Below are 16085 nucleotides of genomic sequence, written 5' to 3'. Positions count from 1 at the left end.
GTGACAGTATTGTATAGGCACATAATATAAGATACCATTTCATCGAAATACCTCAACAACTAAACTTCATTTTGAAGCCTTTGATAGGATTAGTTAACCTTACATACAATCTGTTGATTGATCGGAAAAAAACATTGCACGAACGTCACGAACTCCACAAAAGCCTTGTTGATGACGTGGTAATTTGTGGAAAAATCTAAACAACCCCCACCCCTTTCGTCAAAAGGAAACAGCTGAGAAGAACGAGAGAAAATGACAGAAGATGGACCCTCACCGTGATAAAACCACACGACATTTCCTTTAACTTTACAAAACAACTAGCCGTGTCTCTTTAGTTTATACTACAACGCGTGTAATTTTGAATCACTTTTACTCAAACAATACAATACGGTCCATCTAATTTGTTTTCTCAGGAAGTTAATTGGATAATACATGACATCACTAAGATGAAGCAGCCGTCGGTTATTATATACGAAGACATCAAATAAGAGTTTTTACTTGGTCAAAATTTTTAAATAAATTGTTTTCAATTTGACGTCATCTGACTTTGCCGGGGTATCGTCACCCCCATAAAACTCCACACCGGTAAAAAGAAGAAAAAAAAGACGTCTGTATCATGGTGGCGCCGGCATGGTGTCACCAAATACAAAGGGACCCATATTGCTATGCTCATACGAATCTTATAATACGTATCCGCTAAGATTATTTTTTCGACGATATAAATTTCTCTACAGGTAGATAACGCTGGCAACTAGTTGAGAACAGAAATTTTGAATAGCAAAGTTATAAGATTTTAAATATCGCAAATAATATTAGGATTATTATAAATAAAAACGTGTCTAGCCATACGAATATGTTTGTTATTATTATTTTTTAAATCCAGCCAAACAATTTTCCCGGAAAGCACAAGAAAATATAAACAAGAACATGACGACCAAAGCTAATCCAAGTTTCAATGTCTCGACTTAAAGTAAGCAGTTCCAGGATCGATCACGATAATGGACAAAATAGTCATTTTGAGAGAAACGGATGGAACTTACTATATAGTTCCTTGTTTTCACTTCTTAGAGCTAGGCTCCAAGTTCATCGCTTGAAGGTTAAGCAACAGATCGTTGGAGCTCAGGTACACCTTGTTAGCTGATTTTGCAATGGTCTGAGCAATCTCTCTTGCAGCTTCGATCTTTCTCAGAGTTATGAATGCCTCATTGTTTGCAATTGCTTGTCCGATTAGTTGAGCACTTTTAGCTTCTCCCTGCACAATGAATCAACACACACACACACGCACCACATGCTTTTAGCAGAGTCACCCCAAGGACCTATAATCTCTGTTAAAAGCTTTCAATTAAAGTTCCCAGTTATCATTTACCTCCGCACGGATAACAGCACTTCTCTTGTCTTGCTCAGCTTTCTCCACAATGAACTTAGCACGTTCAGCTTCCTGAGCAGCGACTTGCTTTGCCTCGATTGCAGCAGTGAACTCTTTGCCAAAAGTGAGAGTCGTGATGGAGACATCATCAAGAGCAATGTCGAAGTTCGAAGCTCTCTCCGTCAGAATCTTGCGTATCTCTCTGCTCACAGCCTAGAGGCGAGTCAAAAAATAAAGTCAACCATAATGAACAAAAGAGTAGAACAAAATTGTACTAGGAAGAATGTCGAGTAACATACTTCTCTCTGAGTGATAAGCTGGCTTGCATTGTACTGAGCCACCACAGCCTTCAGTGTTTCATGGATGATGGAAGGGAGAACCCTTTCACTGTAATTCTCGCCTAGGGTTCGGTAAATATGAGGCAAACGGTCACCCATGGGACGTGTGAGAACCCTAAGTCCAATTTTGATCTGTGCAAACAACAAACAATAAGTTTATTTTCTGTTCCAGCTCAAATAATATAACAAATACACAAAAAAAAAATAAAGATAAACAGCACACCGTCTGAAGATCATGACTACCAGTGCTGCTCTCAACAAGATAGGGTCGTGCACGGACGTCATAGATGATTGGCCTCTCAAACCATGGCAACATAAAATGCGTACCTTCCGGGTACACCTTATAAAAAAAAAAACAAATCTGAGAGTGAAACTCACATTTATCAAAATAAGTATTCATAGACTATTGTAAGTTGGAGGAATAATAATACAAAACCTTTTCCTTGATACCGGTTAATCGGTTGAACATGACGGCACGATGCCCACCCTCGACATTGTAGAGGCTGTTAGTGATGGCGTAGACACCGAGCCCACCGATAACGCTGACCTTGAGAAGCGCGGAGAGAGCAGGAGATCCAGGGATGTTCGGCACTTTGTTGAAACTCATGATCTACCAAAACCAAAAGCAATCGACATTATAGAATCGATTAGTTTCAGTAGATAATCCAAAGATCCGAAAGACTTAACACATCAATAGAAAAGCCAAAATCGATCGAGCCTTTTGACCATTTATCAGTAACTATAGATCGTTGATGCAACGAGAGCAAATCTACGAGTTTACATCACAAACATTTTAACTCTAAATCAGGCACATCGTAGACTTTATCGGCATACAAACGGAACATACCAATAAACAGAGTGAAAAATTGGAGATACGAACGGAGGATCGAGAGAGATAAAGGTACCTTAGATCAGCTCTTAATCACCGGTGAGGCTAGGGTTTAGGAAGGATCACGATCGGAGATAGTCGGCGAACAAGCTTAGGGTTTTAGAATCGAGGAGTGACGACAATTGAACTCCCGATATATCAGAAACTTTCTTGTATATTTGGGCCGAATTAATCAGGCCCATTACTAAGTATTTGCTTTTATAGGCCCATTATGTGAGTTAAGTCTTTTCTTTTTGTCACATGTGTATATATCACTAAAAGTCTAAAAGTATGCTTCATTAGGCCCATAATGTCGCTTCATTAGGCCTAAAGAGTACAAGAAACAGTCAGTCACGGTGTTACTCGTCTCACTGCATTAAAATGTTATGGCAATTAGATAATACTTGCCTGATAATAGAACAACTCTTTGAACTCATATTCCCGTCTTTATTCAATACTAATCAACTAGGTTAAGACCCGCGCCTTGCGCGGAATGAACATTATATATATAAATTATTTTATATATTATATGTTTATAACATATTATAAAATAATAAATATATATTGAATAATTAAAAAAGCCATTATCTACTACTTATATAATTAAATTGATGCGAACATATAAATAAATTTTATAAATCGAAAAAATATTTTTTCTATTTAATAAGATATATAATTAAATTTAAATGATAGTAACATATATATGATATATTTTAATATTAATATTTATTAGATGATGTTTTTTGCTCTTTTTTTTTTGTCATTTGTATATGTTATAGTAAAAAGTCTAAATTAATGATAACAAAATTTTCATTGTGGGATTAATGGTTTAAGTAATTTATAATATTTTAAAAAATTAAGTTATCAATATTTTTTCAAATTTTTTATCAAAAAATGTTCAAAGTAAATTTCAAAATTAAGTTATTTATGTATTTTTATATGGCATATAGTTTAATTTAAAATGATACATATATTTATATATCTATTTTTTGATACTTATTAAATGAGACTTTCAACTTATATTATTTTTTAATTATTTGTATCATGTCATAACAAAAGTTTTAAATCATAGATCACAATATTTGAATGTGAAACTTTTAACAGTTTTAGTAATTTATACTCGTTTTTAAAAATTAAAAATATAATATATATATATATATATATATAATTTTTTTTAATTTTTATATGGTTACTATGATTGTTTAATTTATTTTAATAGCTTAAAATTAAACAAATATAATTATAATACACACTTATTTTTATCAAATCTTTATTATTCAAAATCATTAATTGTCATATATATTTTAGCCATATTAGGCAATTCCGTAATCTTATTTAAGGAAATAATGAAGCACATTAATAATGTATTTATTATGGTTTAATAAAAAGTTTATTATATATTTAGATGGACCAACCTATTTCTCTAAAGATTCTAAGAATCATTCTAGTGATGACACATGGCTACAAAAAAATGTTGCAATGCTTCTCAAATAATATATAGGGGATAAGCTGGTCAAAATAAAATAATAGCATACTAACCAACAAAGAGTTATATGGTCCATGTCTAGTAATCGCATGTGACTGCTATTATTTCGGATCTGAGGGACCAATAAAAGAATCAAAATCATATTTTATCCATTTTAAAATAATGTAATGATAAATCAATTATTGTATTTTATTAGCTACCAAGTGGTTTAGTGGTTTATCAGTATAGCAAGACCGCCGTTCTTTGCTCCGATTTTCACGTAGAGTTGAGATTATTGGTATAAATTCAGATTAGTAACTTGTATTTAAATAAGAAAATATCTAACTTACACATTACATGCGAACCAAATGAGAGTCGAAAGATTTGGACTACAAAGATACCGGAAAAAAAAACTTATCATCTCTGAATCTCTCCATTTAGAGATGGAAGGACTTATATGGGCAAAGTCTTGTTTACAAAAGCTACACTGCACTTCAATTTATATGGAAACGGATTACTCTGATTTGTTGGACATGATTGCTAATCCTACCGACTAGCCGGCTTTTACTTCTGAGCTAATCTCATTCCGGTTTCTACAAGTTGTTTTTTCAAAGTTCAGCATTCTCCGCATACTCATGACTAAGAACGTGTATGTAGATTTTCTCGTCAAAGAGGCGAGATCTAGTGGTGTCCTTTTCCATATAAATCAGACTCAACCGATAGAGCGTCTCTTCGGAACGTCTCAAGACCACCTACCACTTGATCTTAGAAGATGGACGTCAAAAAAAAAACATTACATGTGAACCAAGTTTCCTTCTTCCATATACCGAATTTATGTATAATCAAGTTGACTTAGACATTTTAGACATTAGTACATTACTAATGACAACTATAGACGAATGTTATATGTAGTAAATTAATAATCTCTCATTTCATTTCACGGAATTAAATGAACAAATTTCATAATCCAAACCGGGTGGAATAATCAGAAACAAATACAAGGCAACGATCACAATATTCAAAAGAGAAACTTCAAACACAAGACAACAAGTCCAAAACCAAACCCAAGTCCAACTCTCCTCTCACCAGATGCTGACTTATCTGCCGGAGCTGCAGCCTTTTTAGTTGAGTTAGACTTGGTGTCATCATCGGAAACCCCAGTGGTCGGAGATTTCGGGGCAGGAGCAATCGGGGAAAGCTTGTGCTCTCCGAACATCTCACCAGGCAACAAAACCATGTCCACAACATATACCGCGAGAGGACGTTGTGATCTCAACGCGTTGCTGACACGTGTCTCCACGTAACCCGTTGAGACATTGACTTGGTTAGCTTCACCGGTGAAGTTAAGACCGTATACACCGTTGTCACGGCCAGAAGCTTGAGTCCTAACCGGGTTACTTACGGAGAGGAGATCGTCCAAAGTGTAGAATTTAGGGCTGACGTGGTAGAGAATGAGTTTGACTTGTTCGTCTGAGCTCAACTTGTTTAGAGTTCCGGCCTTGAGGTTTTGGAAAGCATTGTCCGTTGGCGCGAACACGGTCATGCCTTCGGATGAACTGTTGACTTGAATGTTCACTTGTTCCCCAACTTGAGTGATTTTCAAAAGATGGATGAAGGTAGTGAATTGACCGCCTTTTTCGAGGATTGCCGTGAGGTTGATAGGACCAGCAGGGCCTGGAGCGGGTGCTGCCGGCTGAGCTGATGTCTCCGTTGAGAGAATCACGGCGGCGATGAGGAGGAGAGGAGCTAGAGTTAGACGTGCGATAGCCATTACTAGTTTGTTCAGTTAAACTGTGAAGAGTGATTGGTATAGCGAGGTGGGAAGGGGATGGTTTATATGGAAGTATAATGTGTGGAGTGATGAGTTGTGACTTTGTTGGAATGAGATGGCCAAGTCAATACAAAATGTTCAAGACAAAATAATGTTTCATAGAGATCATATTATTAATAGTATATGTACATATAGCCGTTAAGATCCATTTATATGTTTCTCAAAAAACATTTGACAACTATATTAGAAATACAATATGAAGTGGTGTATCCGTGGTTAGAGCCCACATCACATGTAATGGCATCCAGTGAATAATTCGAATTTACATACAACTTTTAATAGGAGATATTAAGATAAGGTTGCACAACACAACTTGAGGTGGACGTAAATAATAATAAGAATTTGAATGGAAAATTGAAAAAAAAAATGAAAGATCCAAAATAAACGTAAAATCTTCTACCAATAGAGTGCATAGAGTGCTCATAAACGTCAACTCTATTTTAGATGATATCATCTTTAGAAGTTAATTCAGAAACGACGAAAAGGGTTTCTCTCTCTTCTTTTCTCTCCCTCTCGACATCTCCCTTTACAACTCATCTCAAAACCCTAGATCTGAGACCGGCGGCTAGGGAGGCTACCGCAGCTCCGCCGCTGGTCTCCTCCTTTTTCTTTTCATTTGTTCTGTGTCGTCGTTTCCTCCCTCTGTTTTCTTCTTCGATGTGTGACGAGTGCGGTTCTTATTACTCGGGCTCAGATCTGTCCGCAATGGTTGGTTGGGTTCTCGCAGTGTCCTCACGGCGGTTGTCCTCCCCTTCTCTGGCGTCTGATTCTGCAAATTTTTCCGGGTAAATAGTTCTGTTTTCGTTTAGGCTTGGGGGGCTGTTCTCCAATGCTCCATCTGGTCCACTCTCTGGTCAGCGAGGAGGTGAGCTTTGGCGAGTTTGAGAACTACTCTGTCTGGCTCGTTGATTCTCTGCTTCCGGAGCTTACTGTGGCCATCTAAGACTTGGGGAGTTTTGCTCTGAGAGTGATGGCGTGTGGTCGTCGGTAAGGCTTCAACTCTGTCAGATCTACGGGCCATGTGGCTATGGTGCCGTCCACGGATCTAGCTCTTGTTGGAAGTCTTGGGGTTGGGCTCTGCTTTTTGCAGGAAGTGGTCAAGCCTTTCTCAACATGAGCGATGTTGGGTCTGCTGTTGATGCGGCGGCGCGTTGGGTTCAGTAGGCGCATGTCTGAACTCGGTGGCGGCGCGTGTAGCTCTGCTTCTTTATGACTTTTCCTGTCTAACCTTGTCGGTTTACCTGGAATTTGCTCAGAAGGGTTGCAGACTCGATCCTCTCGTTCATGGTTCAGTGATGTGGCAAGCTCTGTTGTCTCTCTCTTTTCCAAATAAAAGCGGTTTTACAGCTTGAGGAGCTCTGTTGTCTGGTCTCTTCGGTAAGCAGTAGCCTTTATTTCGTGCCTATGTGAGCAGCGTCTCTCTCAATCGTGGGTGTCTCCGGTGAATGAATGGACTCCTCGTGCGGTAGTGCGGAGTAGCTATCCGTGCGGCAAAGGTCGTGGCTAGATCGGAGCAGTTGAGGCATACGGCTGCGCCTTTATCCAAGATCTCCGGTTTATACCGGGACGAGTTATCCATTCCGAATGCATTCACTGGTGCCTTATCGGGAGTTAGTGGTCGTTTGTGCTATTTTGCAGGTTAGCAAACTCAGAACATTAAGGAAGCTGTAGGAGCAGAGTGGGTTTTGAGGATGGGCCAAATCTCTGTAGCTCGTGGTAACTTTGATTGACTCGACAATGCGACTCTTGTGTGATGGTTCATCGCAATCTGAAGCCGAAGATAGACTTGCTCCGATCGAATGGATTCTAGCGGTGTAGTTTCTGATTGTTGCTATCGTGTTTTTTTTTTTTTTTTTCGGTGTTGTGGTAGTCGCATTTCATTTTCTGCTACTTGTTTCTGTGTAATTTCTGTCTCAAACAAAAATGGTATAAAATTTAACATTTTACCAAAAAAAAAAAAAAGTTAATTCAGAAACTAGATAATAGTATAAAACTTCTGAGGGTTTTACAAGAATCTTTTGTTACCAGTAAATATTGACTAGTGAAATTATAATCTAGAAGAAATGAATGGCGCAGTAATTAATTTTTTGAAGACATTATTTTGTAAAATTTAGCATAAAACACTGTCTAAATATGCGTGTATTATAATCTAGAAGAAATGAATGGAGCAGTAATTAATTTTTTGAAGACATTATTTTGTAAAATTTAGCATAAAACACTGTCTAAATATGCGTGTACATGACATGTTCATATGTAGAAAAGAATATATGTGTGTTCTGTTTCTGTAAAAAAGAACAAAATGAGTGGACAAACTGACTAAGTGACAGCTGGGAAGCACAAGGTGGCATGTGGAAGATTGGAAGAAGACCCATATATTAATATTGCCTCATCCTTGCAATTATATAAAGTGAATACAGTTTTTATTTTAGATGACGGCACGCAGTTGGAACAAGTTAGTTCCACCCAGAGTTATATTGGGCCTCGATTGTGGGTTTAGCTACGTTAGACAGTGGTCTGTGTGCAATGCTTATAATGGACTGATTTATAAATGTGGCCCAGACATCACCATCTTTAAATGGATGAACAAGTTTCCCCTACTAAAGGAGAAGAAGACGGAACAAGTTTTAGAAAGAAGCATCCAAGTGGTGGCACCTGAGCAAGCATGCAGCCATACACTCGTCACGCTCGGTTCGTCGCGTCCGCCACATCATCACGTGGCTCTCACGTGTTTACTTGAGTAAAATAAAAATGTTATGACATCGAAGCTGATGTGTAAGAACATGCACTTTGATGTGCCATGCAACTTGAAATGTGTCTACTCTCTCCATTCACAACTCATAAGCTCACCTAATTCTCATCTTCACTCGTAATAATTATTTCATATTTCTTCATCCACGATAAATGATTTCAAAAGAGAGAATACATAATCTGCAGCGTCAGATTTTATTTTCAGTGTAAGACATTACATGTTGATTAATCACCTGATTGGAATAATCGTCATTATTTCGAAGTATAACATAACATACTAATTAATCTCAACAACAGGAATTGCATTACTTTATAGAAATATATGTGTGTGTGTGTGTGTTTATATAAAAGCTAATTTGCCAGAGTGTTATAAGGTATTGTCCTCGGAAAACAAGCTTAACTAATGCATAAACAAAATAGTGCATGTTGAATGTCGTTCCGATTAGCGGTACCTATTTTCATTAATTCGATCCGTATTAAACCTAAACCTTACCAAAACTATAATTCTAAAAGATCTTGATCCGGTTTCATTTTCTTTTATACCTCGACAGATCATATAGAAATATAACTAAGACCTCACTGAAAGAAAATAGAAAACACATTTCCTTGCGAAATTTAATTAATATTCCGTAAAAAGCAAGATCTAAACGAAAACTTTTTTTTTATAAGTATCTAAACGAAAATTGTAACCAACCAAATCATATTATCAAATTTGTTTTAAGCCGAACCATTTAATACTTTCAGAACCTCGTTGATTCTTCTATTTTTAACAGAATTAGGATAAATAAATTAGGACTGAATTATGATGTCAAAGGCACGCTGCACAACCAAAAATCTCCTATAAATACCGAAACTCCATGCATGCAAATGTAGAAGCCTTAACTCACAATTAAAGTAAAAAAAAAAAAGATGGGTCCAACCTCTCTTATCTCCTTCTTTTTCACATTCTTGGCCCTCTTCCATGGCTTCACTGCTCAGCAGTGGCCCAACGAGTGCCAGCTCGACCAACTCAATGCACTCGAGCCGAGTCAGATCATCAAGAGTGAGGGTGGTCGCATTGAGGTCTGGGACCACCATGCACCTCAGCTCCGTTGCTCTGGCTTCGCCTTTGAGCGTTTCGTCATTGAGCCTCAGGGTCTTTACTTGCCCACTTTCTTGAACGCCGGCAAACTCACGTTCGTCGTTCACGGTGCGTTTCCGTTAACTAACATATCGTCGATCCATATATTTAATTATAGTGTGTTACCAGAATTTCTGTATGTTTTTTTATTCATATAATTTTCTATTTCATGAATAATAGTAACCTACAAAATCAAATATACAAATCTATAAGGGTAATAAAATGTGTGTGTATATATTTAATTTTACTATAAAAATAATAGTCAACATAAAACTGGTTTGATTATTAGAATAAGTTTGAGGGGTTTTTTTTTTTTGTTAAAGTGATAAGTTTGAGGTTAGTTGTGTAAACTTTTGGTTTGTTCTTCTGATGTTTTTAAGTTAAGACTATACGTACGGTAACCAAATGAAAAGTTATTCTCCGGTTCAGATCGGTTTATTTTTGTTTCATTTGGATTGATCATTCTAATTTCATTTTTTTAGTTGTTTTGAATAATATGTTTTCCTGTTGCAACAAAACAGGACATGGTCTAATGGGAAAAGTGACTCCTGGATGCGCCGAGACATTCATGGACTCTCCTGTATTTGGACAAGGACAGAGCCAGGAACAAGGTCAGGAGGGTCAGGGTCAAGGCCAGGGTTTCCGTGACATGCACCAGAAAGTAGAGCACCTACGGTGCGGTGACACCATAGCGACACCACCTGGTGTAGCTCAATGGTTCTACAACAATGGAAATGAGCCTCTCATTCTTGTTGCAGCCGCTGACATCGCAAATAACCTGAACCAGCTTGACCGCAACCTCAGAGTAAGTCTAACAACAAAAAAAGAAACACGAAAACGATTTTTTTCCTTAAAGAGTGAACATTTTTCGGTTTGTGGTTGGAATAGTTCTTTTTCTTTTGCTTATCGAGAATAAAACTAATTTTTTTTTGGTTAGCCCTCAACTACTTTTTATAGAAAACAAAGTATTAACATGATAGTTAGTATTAAAAAAAAAGAAAATTTATAGGACTCGAACATTGATATATCTGCTCGTTGTTCTTAGTTTATATTCTTGAATATAATCGATTTATAAATTGATAAACTCAAATGATTAACATATATTAGGTTTAAATCTTCACTTTTAATTCCCCCCCCCCCCCCCCCCCCCCCCCCCCAATAATTAACCTAAAGATTAATAATCATATTTTTATGTTTAACTGCAGCCCTTTTTGTTAGCCGGAAACAACCCACAAGGACAGCAATGGCTACAAGGCCGACAGCAACAAAAACAAAACAACATCTTCAATGGCTTCGCACCTCAGATCTTGGCTCAAGCCTTTAAAATCAGCGTCGAGACAGCTCAAAAGCTCCAAAACCAGCAAGTCAACCGTGGCAACATCGTTAAGGTCCAAGGTCAATTCGGCGTCATTAGACCACCCTTGAGACAAGGCCAAGGCGGTCAGCAACCACAGGAAGAAGGTAATGGTTTGGAGGAGACTTTGTGCACAATGCGATGCACTGAAAACCTTGATGACCCGTCAAGTGCTGATGTCTACAAGCCATCGCTCGGATACATTAGCACACTCAACAGCTACAATCTCCCTATCCTTAGATTCCTCCGCCTTAGCGCTCTTCGTGGCTCCATCCATAACGTAACCTCAACGAAACTTTTATATAAATTTGTGCTGACATTTTTTTTTTCCAAAAAATAATAATTAATTTCACAATTTGGATAAATAACGGCAGAACGCTATGGTGCTACCACAATGGAACGTGAACGCAAACGCGGCACTCTACGTGACAAAGGGAAAGGCTCATATACAGATGGTGAACGACAACGGACAAAGAGTATTCGACCAAGAGATCTCCCAGGGACAGTTACTTGTCGTGCCACAAGGCTTCGCGGTCGTGAAACGTGCCACAAGCCAACAGTTCCAGTGGATCGAATTCAAGAGCAACGACAACGCGCAGATCAACACACTCGCGGGACGCACCTCAGTCATGAGAGGTTTACCACTTGAGGTTATATCCAACGGGTATCAGATCTCACCCCAAGAAGCTAGAAGTGTTAAGTTCAGCACTCTTGAGACCACATTGACTCAAAGCAGTGGTCCTATGGGCTACGGTATGCCTAGAGTCGAGGCTTGAAGCATGAGTTAGTGATGTAACAGCGTTTGAATGTTCGGTTTTGTACGGTGTCATAAAAAATAATGTACAAAAGAAGTTCTACGCTTTAAGGCAGCTGTTTTGTTTTTGAGTTTTTAAGGACGCCTAGTTTACAACAACGACCGTCGTATAGAAGCGATCGTTGACACAGGCATGTAACGCTTTACTGAATAAAATCATAGTTAATCTTTCTCCTTTAATTTATATATCTTTGTTAATTAGAATAAAATCATAATTAATCTCTTAAGCTTATATGCTTCCTATGATTTAGGTAGAGTTTCCAGAGAAAAAAATAAGGATGCAAGCAATAGCCAAACTTTCACAAAAGCTTTAGTGACAACATTTTAGTTTATTTCCACCATAAGTGTTGCGAGTAAACAGAGACAAATGTAATAAAGTTTCTTCAGGTTAAAAAAAAAAAACAGGAGAAACATTTTTTCACATGAAATCCTTCATTGGGTCCTCGTGGTGAACTCTCTTCATTCTGTAAGCTTCCATCTCTTCCGGAGTCACCTGCGATGAAAATGTGATATTTTAATTAGCAGCAGTTCAGTTTAAGAATGTGATTCGATGCTATTAGAGTGGTAAGATCATTACATCGTTGGTGTATTTGACATTGTACTTGCGCTTTCTCTCATCCTTTTCCTCCCTCTTACGCTCATCCTCCTGCACATTATTGTATGCGTATCAGATACGTCTACAAGACATAAAAACGTCTTTGACAGAAGAGAAATATAAACGGAGTCTACGGCCTTCTCACCTTTTTAAGAGCATTAGCAAGTGCCTCCTCGTTCAATTCCAAATCTTCAGGAACATCGGTTCCCCAAGCGGCCATCTTCTTCTCTTCAACCTTCTTTGGGCTCTCTGATCACCAAAATACCATTCATTTGCTTTGTTAGCACACGCAAACAACATTACAAAAACATATGCAGAATACGGAACTGAACAGCAAACAGAGTCAACAACACTAACCTTCACAGGCTTCTTTGCGAGCAATATTAGCCTTCATCAGATCAAGGGAAGCCTCTGCAGCCTCAATACCAGCAGAGCCTGTGCAGTAACTATTGCGAATCGTCTGCTGGCAACATCTATATCCCCATTGATGGTCTCTCCACCACGAGCCCCAAACAGTAGTATGATTGTTAGCGAGAACATCTTCCTCGTATTTGCTCTTTGGCAGTATAACCTCCTGTGTAGAAAACATCATGTATTAAGAACGAAACGAATCAACACAAAAGCACAATATACCACATGTTGAGAAGTAAACCATCATAAACCGTACCTGTCCCTTTATAATCCTCCCTGCTCGGTCATACTCAACTTGTCTTTCGCTCTGTCCAAGCAAAAGCTCCATTGGAATTTCATCTTCTGTAGAAGCGTTCCCGTACTTCTCCATGATTGTGTCCTTCGTATGAGTCTTCAGTTTGTCTTTTGCAACCTTGAAATTCTTGTAGAGCAGCTCAGCTTGGGATGGAGCAGCTTGCATATGCATGTCCTGTCCCTTGTCAAACGCTTCCCATGAGTGGATGTTCATCTGTTTGAACTCCAAAGCTTGGCCACTGTTTCTATATTGATTATCTCCCTGTATAGATGGTTAAGCAAAAATATGGTTAGTATCTTAGATTACCATAATATGAGATACAATAACGATGAACTACAACTAACCAAATAAAATTTATCATTCGGATCTGCATCTGGGAGTGGGTCTTCACGCATGGATCGAGTTTTAGGGTCATAATGAGCCGAATTGATATCAAGGTTCAACAGGTATTTCGCTGTGTCTTCTCTGATACGCAGATTCCTGAAATTAAGAAAAGGTTAAATCATTAGTGCATCAAATAAAAACACACCCAAATAAACATATGATAATAATTATAGAAACAGAGTAGTCCATACCTTACAGTTCCTGTACTACCACCACCAGTTGTCCGAACACGTTTCTCAACCTTTGCAAAGTCCATCTGCCTGCTCTCATCAACCTTAGCTTCATCGACCCTCAAGTCATCATCTTCTTCGTCCCCATCACTGGTTGCATCATCACCTTCCTGGTTATTGTTCTTCTCCTCTAGCTTCTTAATCTGCTGCTCCTTAAGATACTTCTTCCGTGCATCCTCTTTTGCTTCATAAAGGTCTACCACACGATGGTAAGTAGAAGGATCGTACCCATTCCACCTGTCCCTCTTGCCATCATAGTCAAGCTCAAAACTCTCGATCTTTTCATCAGGCGCAATGTTCTTGTTCGTGTACTTCGCTCCAATCTTGCGAGGCCTATCCATACACGCCTTCGCAGTATGCGTCATTGCACCACAGCTTCAAAATAAAAAGTTAGAAACTTGAACAAATCCAAAACTAAAAAAAAAGCAAACTCTAACATCTTCAGAATCAGAGAAAGACATATACTTTTGACATGCTCCCTTGCGGTACTTTTCGGCTTGGTAGATCTTAGCACCTCTGTCGTACCATGACTTTGTGTAATTGGGATCACTCTTCCACTTCCTTTGATGCTTCAAACTCGGCTTCTCAGAGTTGAGATACCATGGAGCAGAGGACATATACTGAGGAATGTGAGGATTGATCTCCTTTCCATCCTCATCTACCTCAGCTGGTGCAAGCCCGGCTTTACGAGCCTCCTCTAACTCGATTTGCTTCCTATGATCTTCCCTAGACTTAAAAGCAACTGCAAACAAAAAAAAACCCAAAATCAAAACCAGTGGAACTACAAGAAACCCTAAATCAGAGAACATAGTGAACCAACGATACCAAAGCTAATACTGTAAATCAGATTCTCTAAATCAGACTCTTTAAAGAATCGCAAAAGCCCTAACGTTCTGATTACATAATACCTAACGAGAAAGAGAACCAACGATACGAAAACTCCAAAAGCCCTAACTTTCTGATTACATAATACGAAATCAGATTATCGTAACAGCGATTCATGGCCAGCAAAGGAAATTTCAAAACTAAATCAAGAACCCAGCTTTCAAGAAGATCTAATGGAATCGTAGAAGAAAAAGCTGATTGGAATCGGTACCTGAAGCCGTCGCCATGTTTATAGAATTGTTATCCTTCGACTCCTCTCAGGCCAACAAGAGAGATATAAAAGTGCGAGGAAACAAGGTTGATAAAGAAAAAAACGCAAAAACGGCATCGTTTAACATAAGGCGGTCCACCCTAAACCGGCATCGTTTTGTGATTAAGTTGATTAATATGAGTAGAGTAATTAATTACTAGGATAAGACCTGCGCCTTGCGCAGGGTGAATTTATTTGTATATATTATCGATAGTTTCTTTTATACATTTGATCATTTTATTTATATATATAAAATATTTATTGTTGTTATTATATAATTTCTTTCCAATGAATCGGATCAATTTTTATAAAAAATAATGGAACAAAAGTATAATTAATACATCATCAGTTGATCGGATTGGACATTAAACAAATTATGATTTAAAACCTTATTTTTTTCATCGAACACATTCTTGAAAAAAGTGAACAGTATTGTTTTCACAGTTGAATTATTTAGTATTGTTTTCACAGTTGAATTATTTTGACTTTTATCTTCTATATGGTTTTGAAAACTTTCAAATCAACCATCGAATTGATACATGTCATTTTAATGTTTTTAGTCGTATACTTACGGAAAACTTACATTAATTTAAAATCGTTTAAAAAAATCAAAATATAACATATAAGAAAAAATCTAACATAAAAGAAAAATATAACATATAAGGTGTCCTCATTTTTGTATTTTAAATTCGTTTAAAAAAAAATAACATATAAGGTTTCCTCATTTTTATAATTTAAAGTCATTTTAAGAAATTCAAAATATAACATATAAGAAAAAATCTAATTTTTTTATTATATGGTTAATGTGATTGTTTATTTTTTTTAATAATATAAAATTAAACAAAATGAAGAAGGATGCAAAAATTGTTATCAAATCTTTATTATTCATAATCATTAATTGCCATATATATGTAAATAATATTAGGTAATTTAGTAGCATTTATTTAGGGAAAGAATACACACATCTTATATTTTAGGTTAATATAATGTTCTCTAGTGGACATTAAACAAATTATGACATAAAAACCTTATTTTTCCCCTCGAACACATTCTTGAAAAAGTGAACAGTATTGTTTTCATATTTGAATTATTTTGACTTTTATCTTACATATGGTTTTGAAAACTTTCAAA

General features: G+C 37.3%; 4 protein-coding genes across 4 annotated transcripts; 1 reads left to right on the top strand and 3 right to left on the bottom strand.

Moving 5' to 3' along the window:
- Window positions 1–840: 840 nt before the first annotated feature.
- LOC106370958 (prohibitin-2, mitochondrial) lies at window positions 841–2860 on the bottom strand. The gene is made up of 6 exons (XM_013810961.3): window positions 2610–2860; window positions 2141–2314; window positions 1928–2044; window positions 1666–1836; window positions 1367–1579; window positions 841–1252 (listed from the first exon to the last, which is right to left on the bottom strand). The coding sequence occupies exons 2-6, from the start codon at window positions 2309–2311 to the stop codon at window positions 1058–1060; spliced, it is 867 nt and encodes a 288-aa protein (XP_013666415.1). The 5' UTR covers window positions 2312–2314; window positions 2610–2860; the 3' UTR covers window positions 841–1057.
- A 2084-nt stretch (window positions 2861–4944) lies between these two features.
- LOC106370957 (fasciclin-like arabinogalactan protein 9) lies at window positions 4945–6151 on the bottom strand. The gene has a single exon (XM_013810960.3). It carries the CDS (start codon window positions 5806–5808, stop codon window positions 5056–5058), a length of 753 nt encoding a protein of 250 aa, XP_013666414.2. The 5' UTR covers window positions 5809–6151; the 3' UTR covers window positions 4945–5055.
- Window positions 6152–9471: 3320 nt separating this feature from the next.
- LOC106370953 (cruciferin CRU4-like) lies at window positions 9472–12072 on the top strand. The gene is made up of 4 exons (XM_013810958.2): window positions 9472–9805; window positions 10258–10541; window positions 10942–11370; window positions 11465–12072. The coding sequence occupies exons 1-4, from the start codon at window positions 9526–9528 to the stop codon at window positions 11864–11866; spliced, it is 1395 nt and encodes a 464-aa protein (XP_013666412.2). The 5' UTR covers window positions 9472–9525; the 3' UTR covers window positions 11867–12072.
- Window positions 12073–12213: 141 nt separating this feature from the next.
- On the bottom strand, window positions 12214–15056 carry LOC106370952 (pre-mRNA-splicing factor SLU7-A). Its single transcript, XM_013810957.3, has 9 exons — window positions 14916–15056; window positions 14285–14561; window positions 13781–14194; window positions 13550–13685; window positions 13167–13466; window positions 12857–13073; window positions 12645–12748; window positions 12482–12550; window positions 12214–12397 (listed from the first exon to the last, which is right to left on the bottom strand). The coding sequence occupies exons 1-9, from the start codon at window positions 14929–14931 to the stop codon at window positions 12323–12325; spliced, it is 1608 nt and encodes a 535-aa protein (XP_013666411.1). The 5' UTR covers window positions 14932–15056; the 3' UTR covers window positions 12214–12322.
- Between the last annotated feature and the right edge of the window lie 1029 nt (window positions 15057–16085).

The sequence above is a fragment of the Brassica napus genome, chromosome A10 (genome assembly GCF_020379485.1).
Source record: "Brassica napus cultivar Da-Ae chromosome A10, Da-Ae, whole genome shotgun sequence".
In the NCBI taxonomy this organism is placed as follows: domain Eukaryota; kingdom Viridiplantae; phylum Streptophyta; class Magnoliopsida; order Brassicales; family Brassicaceae; genus Brassica; species Brassica napus.
The sequence above is the reverse complement of the archived record's forward strand: the minus strand, read 5'-3'. Positions and strand labels throughout refer to the sequence as shown.

Bases quoted from the DNA above. Each gene is read 5' to 3' on its own strand.
- LOC106370958 (XM_013810961.3), bottom strand. From the start codon at position 2,311: ATGAGTTTCAACAAAGTGCCGAACATCCCTGGATCTCCTGCTCTCTCC. The intron at 2,045-2,140 runs GTTTTGTATTAT...TTTTTTTATAAG, and splicing joins TAACCGGTATCAAGGAAAAG to GTGTACCCGGAAGGTACGCA. The intron at 1,253-1,366 runs GTAAATGATAAC...TTCATTGTGCAG, and splicing joins GTGCTGTTATCCGTGCGGAG to GGAGAAGCTAAAAGTGCTCA.
- LOC106370957 (XM_013810960.3), bottom strand. From the start codon at position 5,808: ATGGCTATCGCACGTCTAACTCTAGCTCCTCTCCTCCTCATCGCCGCC.
- LOC106370953 (XM_013810958.2), top strand. From the start codon at position 9,526: ATGGGTCCAACCTCTCTTATCTCCTTCTTTTTCACATTCTTGGCCCTC. The intron at 9,806-10,257 runs GTGCGTTTCCGT...GCAACAAAACAG, and splicing joins ACTCACGTTCGTCGTTCACG to GACATGGTCTAATGGGAAAA. The intron at 11,371-11,464 runs GTAACCTCAACG...AAATAACGGCAG, and splicing joins TTCGTGGCTCCATCCATAAC to AACGCTATGGTGCTACCACA.
- LOC106370952 (XM_013810957.3), bottom strand. The intron at 12,749-12,856 runs GTTAGTGTTGTT...TTTGGTGATCAG, and splicing joins TCGCAAAGAAGCCTGTGAAG to AGAGCCCAAAGAAGGTTGAA. The intron at 12,551-12,644 runs GTGAGAAGGCCG...AATAATGTGCAG, and splicing joins TTGCTAATGCTCTTAAAAAG to GAGGATGAGCGTAAGAGGGA.